Below are 11,162 nucleotides of genomic sequence, written 5' to 3'. Positions count from 1 at the left end.
ATATATATATATATATATATATATAATTATTATTATTATTATTAAATTATTTGTTAGCATTTAATAATAATATCTTATTTAGGTCTTGCTGTTGGAAACAAAAATATACATTGTGACTCCAAATGTGCTCTGTCACTTGGTTGAGAGGCCAGTTAAAGGGTTAAAACAGATTCTTCAATCTGGGCCCTTAAGAAGCGCATTTTGAGCTTTCAGTGGCGTTTGGCTGCTCAAGGCAGGGTTCCAAGCAACGATAAACACTCGCCCTGAGTCGTGCTAATTCTTTTGATTTAAGTGTTATCAAAATCAGTGCCGTTCTGCTCTCTTCTCCTCTGTTCCTCATCTTATTACTAGAAAGAATGATTAACTACACTTTTCTCATAATAAAGAAAGAGTTCCATGCCTCTCTGTTACCTCTCCAGTCCCAGCAGAGGAGATGGATGGTTTTGAGCCCAGGGTCAACAGCTCTTCCCAGCTAGCCATTCACACACATTTGCGGTATGGTCCCAGGGACACTCTCTATCTTGCCAGCACAAGCAGAGCACAAATAATGAACTGCGGGAACCTGTGCAGTGAGAGCTGAGGAACAGAGAGTTGAACTGAACTGTGGAAAGCTGTCATGACTGTTGCAGAATAAAGAGAGGTATCTTCTATATGAGCTAAATTTTGTGAGATTGCATATAGCGTTGATAATGATTAAACCATGTCCTGCCCCAAATTCACACCATTGGTTGAGCCACTGTTGTGTTGGTCTGGTGGAAATGCCTAAACAAACAAAATGTACTGATAGCAACACAGAATCACAGTATTTACACTTTTTAGGAAAATAAACCTACAAATGGCCTACTTATAGTCTCTACTCCTTTGGTTCTCAATCAGGGGGTCAGGGCCCACTAGATGGCCTCAGCAAACTTTAAAGATGACTTGATGATTTAAATTAACCCCCAACTGTGTTCCCCCCTCCCATAGTCTGGGAAAACCTGGATATATGAGGTAGCATGATTTTATAAGTGTGATTTATGTCGTGTATAAAATCATGTATAAAATATTATTATTATTATTTATTTATTTGTATGTAGTTTTTTTATATTTTATCAGAAATTGTGAATAAAAAAATTATTTAAAAAAAAATCTTCATTCAGTAAATCACAAATGACTGTAAAAGCAAATTAATATGCTATGTGAGAATCCTGAAGAACATTCAGCTCTTAAAGGAATATTTCACCCAAAAATGTAGCAAATGTAGCATTACATCACTTGCTCACCAATGGATCCTCTGCAGTGAATGGGTGCCGTCAGAATGAGAGTTCAAACAGCTGCTAAAAACATCACAGTACTCCACAAGTAATCCACATGACTCCAGTCCATCAATTAACCTCTTGTGAAGTTAAAACAAACATAATTGTTTCACAGTAATAATTTACCCCAAAATGAAAATTCTATCATTTTTCTGCCACCTTTCACTTCAGAAGCAAATGCAGACCGGGAGGTTCGGGAGCAAATGGAGAACATGTCATAGACACGTATAGTAGATCTTTTTCCTATTTGTATCTTTCTCAATTTCTTCATCTTTCCTCACTTCCAGGCAGAGAGCAAATCAGATATCATTCCATAACCAAATGTATAATACAGCACTGACAAGCACCGCCAGTGGCACCGTTTGCCAACACAATAATAAGATCTCACAGAAGAAATCTTATTTGAGTTTGCCCAACAGGACTACATCCCCCTGTTGTAATTACAATCTTTTCTTGTTATGCATTTCTGATCTATCAAACTGAGCTAGTGGAAAGAAGTATACAGTATAAATGTTCATATGAATGAATGGTGTTCTAAGTGCTTTTATCTGTTATATAAAGGTCATACATTTATTTATTTGCTGTGAGTCTGTATGCTTGTGGTTGCATTGGTTTGTGTCTTCGTTGTGGGTCTCTAAAAGCATTTGCCGTGTATCCATGCTACGGCGCACTGGGAAGAGCAGATCACATTTAGCAACAGTAACATACAGCACAGAAAGTCACCTGAACCAAGAATGAATCTCAGTACCTTCAACTGTACTAGTTCTTCAGCATGTAAACTCGTCTTCCGATCTCATTCAAATCTAATTTCTCATCAGGTTTGTCAAGTCTTGATATCTTTTGCAATTTTGCTTCTGCAGTAAACTGATCTTGTTTTAAGGATGTTTAGATGGTTTTCAATGGAAAATGAGATTTTTTGCAGTGTTGTGCTTTGACAGGCTTCATACGGTATTTGCATGCATTTGAGAGTCTGATTCAAGCTGTTTTTGCATTTTGAGGAGAGCATTAGTATGTTTATCCTGTCTCCTGTCAACTTTGATTTAGCTGAAACAATTCTCCCGGACATAGATGTCTTCAACAAGCCCGGAGAGATGATATTGTTGTTTGTCGGTACTATATTTGTATGTCCCACCATGCTTTGTCTGTTTTTGTTGTTTGCAAAACCTCTTAAACTATTCTCTCATGTTTCAGTCAAAGAGTGAAAAATCTCCCTTAATCTTCCCCCTGATTCGAGCACAAAATCTGCCCTTAAGTCGAGCGCTCTCTATCTCTCTCACTCCAACTCTTTCCTTTTCCATCCCTCTTGTCATCCCATGTGGTGTCGACCCCTGCTAAATAACTAATAAATAAGAATGAGAGATGAATGAGAGACATGAAGTTGGAAAGCAGGGAAGGGAGATAGATGGAAAGGATACATAGAGAGAGCGAGAAATGTTTGCTGTAGAAGCTTGCCGTAGTTCGATCGATCCGTCCAGCATAAGATGCCACAGCTCTGGACAGAACTGTTGAAAGCTGTCTGGAGCTGTCAAACTATATCAGACCTCACTGCCTGCAACACATGTCATTCTCCAGATGACATTTCGGACAAATTCTGCCATTTTACTACTAAACTTTGAGCATAATTCATTATCCTTCAGTGACAAACTATTGTTAAAATTGTACTTTGTTGTGCCTGGCCTCTCATTATATAAAATAAATGAGAAATTGTTTTGTTATTGCTTTGGCAGATGAGATTTTACTTATGCAGTAATGCCTAAGAGGAACGCATGACTCATGGCAGTCACTGGTGGACGGTCAGCCTGCTTGTCATAGCATGTTAGTTAACTCTTTTGGGGGGAATAAACACTTTTTTACAGCAAAAAAAAAAAAAAAAGCAATTCCAATGCCTGGAAATCGAGCATAGTGCTTCAAAGTAACTCAGCACATTGCTTTTTCTTGAAATGTTATACTGTAATTAAAATGAGTTGCAAATCGCAATATTGTAACTTGTTACTTTTAAATTTTACTTTCCACAGCATTGCGTAGTTGCATATTTACAAGTGTCAAAGCGTTAGCCTAGAGTACAGCTTGCAGCAAGCATGCAGCCTGGTTTGTATGCTTCAGTGAATAAGTTTGTCATAATTTTTAATAAGACTGGAGTAATGGCTAATAAAAATTCAGCTTTGCCATCAGATAAATAAATTACATGTTAAAATATACTCATTAGAAAACAGTTATTTTAAATTGTAATACTATTTCACAATATTACTGTTTCACTGTGTTTTACAAATGCAGCCTTTTATTTGAAAACATAAAAAATCATTCTAAATGTCAGTGTAAATTATGTTCAAAGATCATAACTCCGTACTAAATGAAAGAACTGTTGGGATGATATAAACGCACCACATGTGAGCACAAAAACTGCCTCTGATCCATCTAATTGTACTACATTGATTCTTAAATATTTTAGATTCATTGTCCTCCTGGTTTTCATTCAGAATCGCTCAATCACATGCAAATGTCTCCTGCGCCCCTTCCTAGCTCGTCTGCGTAATCTCATAAACGCATTCTGAGCACACGGCACTGCTAACCAGACCCAATTACCCTTTGTGATCATCTAATTGGCCCTTTTTTGTTATGCTAATTCAAAGCAACTATCGCAGATTGTCAGTTTATGTATGCGTTTTCTGTTTGCTTCAGTATCCGTGCCAGCTGGTCATTGCACACGAGCGTCACATGCTCAGACATTCGGCATTTATGACTTGATTTCTCATTCTGCCCTCAGATGCTTTATCGGTCCCATTGGAAATGACAGTAAATAAACAGAATGCCTAGCAGCTCAGTGTGTGTGTGTGCGTGTGCTGGTGTTCATATGAATTGAGCAATTAGCTTTAAGTGTTCATGGCCTTTAAAGTCAATGTGAAATCAAAATTGACTTTCCTTCCTAATGCGCATTCCTGGTCTTACGGTGTTACTCCACCTCTGCAACGTCACATTTATGGAAGTAAAATAGGTTGCAAATGTTTTATGTTGAGTTTAAGTTTTCTAGATGAGCTAAACCCTACATTTCTCGTCTCTCTCGGCAGCATGAAATTTTCTTCCATTATGTCCTTCCGTTCTTGCTTGGGGCTATTAATGCATTTTCCCACATTATTGGCTTTCCTAAGGTGACATTGTGGCATATCATATGCAGGAGGCCTTTGATAAGATGTCTGCTTTCTCTCCTTCTCCTTCTCCATCCCTCCATCTCCATCTCTCTCTCTCTCATTCAACAGTATTTGGTTACTCCACTCATTTGTTGACACTCCATCAGACAGTGTCACAGTCAGCACTTTAGAGCAGCGATGGTGCATTAAGAATCTTGCTGCCAGGCGCTCTTTTATTTGTTAGTATGCACCGCAGGGACAAAGCTTTTTTTATCTTCTCCTCTAGTCGCTTAAAGGAGTAGTTCACTATGTTGTTCCAATCTCATGTGACTTTATTCTTCTGTGGAATGTAAAAGGAAGAATTTTGAAGGATGTACTTGTTGTTTTTTTCCATGCAATTACAGTGAATGGGACTTTCAAGCGTCAAGATAGACACAAAAGAACTATAAAAGCATCAAAATATATTATAATATGTATATAATATAATAATAAACACTACCATTCAAAAGTCTGGATGCAGTAACAATTTTTTAAAATATATTAATACTTTCATACAGCAAGAACACAATACATTTATCAAAAATGACATCAAAGACTTTTATATTTAAAAAAAAAAATTTAAAATTAATTTAAAATAAATGCTGTTCTTTTGAACTTTCAATTCATCAAAGAATCCTGAAAAATAAATAAATAAAAATAAAATAAATAAATATTAATCACCACAACTGTTTTAAACATTGAAAATAAAAATAAATGTTTCTTGAGCACCAAACCAGCATATTAGAATGATTTCTGAAGGATCATGTGACACTCAAAACTGAAAATTATTAAATCAGTTATTTTAAATTGTAAAAATATTTTACAATATTACTGAAAAAAGAGACTTTAAGAAAAAAAAAATCTCAGAATGTAATTTCTGGGTAAACCATCTCTTTAAGAAATTTGTATTATGTCATTCATCTCCCTTTCTCTTTTTTTTCTGTTCATTCCGATGTGTCAGCATTTTATTTGTCTTTGCTCTGCATTCTCCTATTCCAAAAAAACAACTTGTCACCCACTTAAACAACTCAGGCAAATCTCGTCCCAGGCAAGAAACTAAACCAAATGCTTAAGGACCAGATTAACTCCTAAATAAATCCAAACTTTGGGCTTTGAAACATTTTTTGGGGATTTATGAAGCACCACTGGTGTTTATTTTCAATGGAAGGAGTGAGTCACGAATAAGCAGTTTTATTATGTTACACTTCAAATCTGGACCACTGTATTTTGCCACTGAAATAACTCAATAAACATTCAGCAGAACTAGGTCAGAGATACGCAACGGAGCGTGCCTGCAGAAACAAACTCCCCGTTTCTGAAGTGCATTGCGAGGGAGTCTGAGCTGCATGGGAAGTAGATGCTGTGAAGCCACCCTGAGAACAGGAAGTTCTCTGAGTTCAAGCCAATAATAGGTTCTGGGGTTGCATTGGGATGTGTTTAATGACAGCTTAGTGTGTGTCTGTGTGTGTGTGTGTGTGTGTGTGTGTGTGTGTGTTGTAGAAGAGGGAACAGTGTCATTTGACACTCAACTGAATTTGTGGCATCCCATAGTGTCAGTTGTACTACCCTTGATCTGTGGAGTGATAGTGAGCACAGCATGAGAGACCAATGAGGCACCGGGGGACTTCCATGTTCCTCTGTGTTGTATGTCTCTGAGCAGAGATCTACCTATGTGTTTTAGAAGTGTTGGAGCAACTGTGTTAACTTAACTTTATTTTTCAGTTGTTCAGCTCTTTTCAAAATAACATAGCTTTTTTTTTAACCAGTAGCAGTGTGTAGCTTTGTAAAAACTGTTCTATTTTATTGAATTGTTTTGTTCAAACAATTCATGTACGTGAACTGCTTCTAAAATGATTCACCAATTCATTTAAGTTCTTGCACAGAATTGTCTACACCTCATTTTATAAAATATTTAGTTTATATGAATATTATGAATATTTAGTTAAATTCTCTGTTTTTGATTAATTAGGGTGTTTAGAGTTGTATTTAGTGTATAAATGTGTATATTATTCCGTGAATCTGAACCCTATTTGAATACTATTGGTGAACTGAATCAAAAGATTCAATATACTGGGATGAATCAAAATCTGCTTTAAATTATGTGTTTAAGTTAAAAGTCTTATAGATCTTCATTGTTTGATTTGGTCAGTTTTCCATTTATTTTTAAATATATTTTAAATATTTTAAATAATTGTAAATTATTTATTTATTTAATTTTATCTATTTGAGATTAATTTAATTTATTTATGTAATAATCTTTTTATTTAATTTTATTTATCTATTTATAATTTTATTTTACTTTTTAAATAATTTGTATTTATCTTATTTATTTATTTGTAACTTATTTGTATCTGTTTATTAATTATATGTATCAATTTAGTTATTCATAAATCCATTTATTAATTTCTATTAATTTCTAATAATTTATATTTGATCTATTTATTTTATTTCTATATAATATCTACTTATTAATTACTATTTTAAAGATATTGCCTCCTTAAATAGCTTCAAAATTTAGCTTCAAAATATGTATATTTTTTACATTTTAAATAATTTGTTTATCTGTTTATTTATTTATATCTATTTATTTTCTCTATTTATTTAGCTATTTATTAACAATTGTTTAAAAATATATATATATATTGCCCCCTTAAATAGCTTCAATGTATTTAGCTTTTTGTTAGTAACTTAACATTTTTAACTGCTTTAAATTGTGGAACTTGTAGCTTGAGTTTTGAGCAAAGCTTCAGTTTTCAGGTAGCTTTGTCGACACCGTGTGCGGTGTGTGTGTTGATGGAGCTTTTTATCTTATGGAGTGGAAATGTTAGCATTTTCGCATGAATATCTTGACATTCCCATAACTGTCTTTGCCTTTTATCGCTTAGCAGACACGCTAGACTGATTGTACCGCTATTTCTGTCTGTCACTCTTTAACAGGTGCTGAAGGGCAGCAAAAAGCTCTCCATGTCAGTGCGTTCTGTGGGCCGTATCCCAGGCGGTTATGTCACAAATCATGTCTACACCTGGGTGGATCCGCAGGGGCGCAGCGTGACCCCACCCCCTGACCTGCTGACGGAGCATCGAAGCGCCACCCTGCGCAGGTCCAACAGTCAGGGCCGAAGCCACATGCAGCTTCTGCAGGACGGCGATGAGAAGAAGGTGAAAGTTCACATCTAAATGCATGCTTTACGTTATAGCAATTGGTTTAATGTGTCTACATGATGCTTATGTAATGAAGGTATGATCAAATTCCAATTAAGATAGGAATATACACTACCATTAAAAGTTTGGGGTCAATAAGATTTTGATTAAAAATACAGTAAAAACTGTAATATTGTGAAATACCATTACAATCTGACATAACAGTTTCCTATTTTAAAAAGTTGATGGCAAAGCTAAATTTCAGCATTTTCACTCCAGTCTGCACTGTCTAATATGCTGATTTGCTGCTCAAGAAACATTTTTCATTATTACTGCTTTTTGTTTTGTATGTAAACCATACCATACATATTTTTCATGATTCGATGATGAATATAAAGTAAAAATTAACATAATTTATTTAAATAGAAGTCTTTTGTAACAATGTGAAAGTCTTTACTTTTACTTTTCAATTTAATGCATCCTTGCTGAATAAAAGTATTTCAATCATGAGAACTCTCGGAAAATTTTTGCATGGTAATGGATATGACAATGTTAATGTATTTGGTCTTGTGCGCAAATAGCATATAAAATAACCCATAGCAGATCTATACAGATGGAGCTGGGGAAGGTGGAGGGTTTCAGAGAAACTCTTAAAGCGCGCTGCAATTCTCAAGCGAATGCTCAAGCGAATGCTCAAGCGAATGCTCAAGCGAATGCTCAAGCGAATGCTCAAGCGAATGCTCAAGCGAATGCTCAAGCGAATGCTCAAGCGAATGCTCAAGCGAATGCTCAAGCGAATGCTCAAGCGAATGCTCAAGCGAATGCTCAAGCGAATGCTCAAGCGAATGCTCAAGCGAATGCTCAAGCGAATGCTAATCAGCCATTTAAATGTAAAGCAGCAAGCTCATTGGCTGCGTATGCAACGGGAACCAATCAGCTTGTGACAAGTCGTTTAGTGCTAAGAATATCATCAGTTGCGTTAAGGACCCATAGCCTGCGCCATCTAGAGTTTCATGACAGAACTTGGCATTTATTTCTTTAAAAAAATCTTACTGACCCCAAACTTGCTGAATAAAAGTATTTCTTTCTTTCAAAACAACAACAACAACAAATCTTACAGACCCCAAACCTTTGAACAGTATTGTATTTGTTCATGAAAATATAACAGAATTTTCTTGGAATAGTTTCTTGTTCATAAAGCAGTTTTGTCCCCAGAAAACAATGAACAAACAAATGAATAAAACCTCCATTCGCTCCAAGTGGGAGACAGTAACATAGCTATTGAGATACAGTATAGATGGAGAACTTCTGATAATTTGCATGTGCAAGACTCTTCAAACACTCAAAGTTGCATTGTTTACAGCTCACCAGCTTCAATAAATGGATGTCGTTTTAAGTGCTCTGCTCCTGTATACCGTAGGTTGAGTGTGGAAATGAGTTTCCACTGGTGCGTAAGAGAGGTGCGGATGAAGAATTTGCCTTGTCTTTCATGAAACGCTGTCTATGCTGTTATTTCCCTAAACCAAAGCTCTTTATCTTATTTGTGCCAGCTGATGATAACCTCAGTGCTGTCAAAGTGCCAGTGGTCCACTGCCCTTTTCTATAAGTCATCATTATCCACTGTCACACACACACTTTTCTGGGCTAAAATATCTGTGATCATCTCCGCTAGCTAATGGGCAGTAGCGCTTTAAAACTAAGCCTGATTCAGTTTACTTGGGATTTTTTTCTGTTACTTCTGATAAGTTTTGTGTGCTCATTTCATTTGATTAGTTAAAAACACAGTATAGCGACAAGATGTGTGTGTGAATTAGAGTGTGTGTGTTTGATTTGCATTTTACACAAGTCTTTCTGGTAAACATACACAGTGTGTACTCTGCTGATAAACCCTTGACGGCGATGCATTTCCATTTAGAACAATACCGTCTATTAGGAGCAAATCCAAACCAGCGGATTAGTGTTTTGGGCTAGGTGTCTTTTTATCAGAGAATTATTGAATATGTATGAAACACTAAGAAGCAGCAAATACTATATATACTATAATAAAAGAGTCTGTTCCACAGTTAGTCTCCATCAGACCTGAACAAAACTAAGACGTCTGCAGTTGTAGGCAGGTGCTCTGTTATGAATTTTAAACAATATGAATTAACTATATAAATCAGTGAAGGGTGAGAAAAAAATCATTTTGTTTGCACGTCATTATTTGCCTAAGGAACTGTGAGCACACACTGTTAGTTGGAAAAATTAAGCAATCAATCACTGTACATTGTCCATTTTGGCTCCTTTTAAATGTGAGAACCTTTTTCTGTCCACTCCCCAAATAGCACTGTTCCTTACCTCTCTATCGTTTTTTTTGTATTCTGTGCCAGAAATTGTTAAACATACAGAGGCCTGTGTGTGTAAAGCAGCCTGTGTGAAGTATTTGGATGCTTAAGCCACACTTCAAAATGTCTGAATGTTATTGCATTAGATAAAATGTCAAACCAAGTGCATTTATTTGAAATAAATAGAACACAAATACCTGTGTTTAAGTGATATAACAAAAAGATACACTACTGTGTGTTCTGAAGTCTCACCAAGCTCACCAAGGCTGCCTTCATTGGATTAAAAATGCAGCAAAACAGTAATATTGTGAAATATTTTTTAAATAACTGGTTTCTATTTGAATATATTTAAAAAAGTCATTTATTCTTGTGATGGCAAAACTGAATGTATTAGCAGTCATTACTCCAGTCTTCAGTGTCACATGATCTTTCATAAATCATTCTAATATGCTGATTTGCTGCTCAATAAACATTTTTGTTATTATCACTTTTGAAAACAGTTGTGCTTAACATTTTTATGAAAACCGTGATAGCCTTTTTCTTTCCGCTCCCCAATTTTGCCGTAGCACTATTCCTCACCCCTCTGTAATTTCTTGTGTTCTCACCTGTGTGCCAGAATTTGTTAAAGGGGTCATATGATGCTATTTTAAAGATTATTATTTGGTGTAACAGAATATGTTGACATGCTTTAATGTTCAAAAAACATATTATTTTTCAAATACTGTACTCTATTGTAGGTCCTCTATGCCCCGCCTCTCTCAAACGCGTCGTTTTCAACAAAGCCCCCTCCTTTGACAAGCGTAGTCTGTTCTGATTGGCCATCTGACCCAGTGCATTGTGATTGGCCGAAGACCACAAGCACGTGTCGGAAATGTAATGCCCCTTACCATAATCGCGAGCTTCAGCTTTCAAAGTAAATATCAAGACAGTTAATAATGTCGTTAGTTTTACCATCAGTTCAAGCCCGAAAGGGAAACAGAGTCGCGTGAAAGACACAGTGATGATGCAGTACACAAGCCGCGGTTAAGACAGCTGACGTGCTATGATTTCTGACAGGCAGTTCACTCTCCTGTGATGTGACCCTGTTCCCCTCACACACACAAACACAATGCGTTACTCTGCGCTGCGCAAAACTCCGCATTTGAACAGTCAATAGCAAATACTTAAACTAATTAAAAAACATACTTACAGTCGCTGATTCAGAAGCGCCAGATTGTCATAGCAAAGTCGGAATTGAC

General features: G+C 36.1%; 1 protein-coding gene across 3 annotated transcripts in view; it reads left to right on the top strand.

Moving 5' to 3' along the window:
- whrna (whirlin a) overlaps positions 1 to 11,162 on the top strand; it is an 84,631-nt gene that overhangs the window by 33,965 nt on the left and 39,504 nt on the right. For all 3 annotated transcript variants that reach the window (XM_016491249.1, XM_016491247.1, XM_016491250.1), the window contains one exon: positions 7,397 to 7,618. In XM_016491249.1, coding sequence (XP_016346735.1) covers positions 7,397 to 7,618 — 222 coding nt within the window. The remainder of the gene's footprint in view (positions 1 to 7,396; positions 7,619 to 11,162) is intronic.

This window comes from Sinocyclocheilus anshuiensis, unplaced genomic scaffold, assembly GCF_001515605.1.
Source record: "Sinocyclocheilus anshuiensis isolate Anshui unplaced genomic scaffold, SAMN03320099.WGS_v1.1 scaffold478, whole genome shotgun sequence".
Lineage (NCBI taxonomy): Eukaryota > Metazoa > Chordata > Actinopteri > Cypriniformes > Cyprinidae > Sinocyclocheilus > Sinocyclocheilus anshuiensis.
The sequence above is the reverse complement of the archived record's forward strand: the minus strand, read 5'-3'. Positions and strand labels throughout refer to the sequence as shown.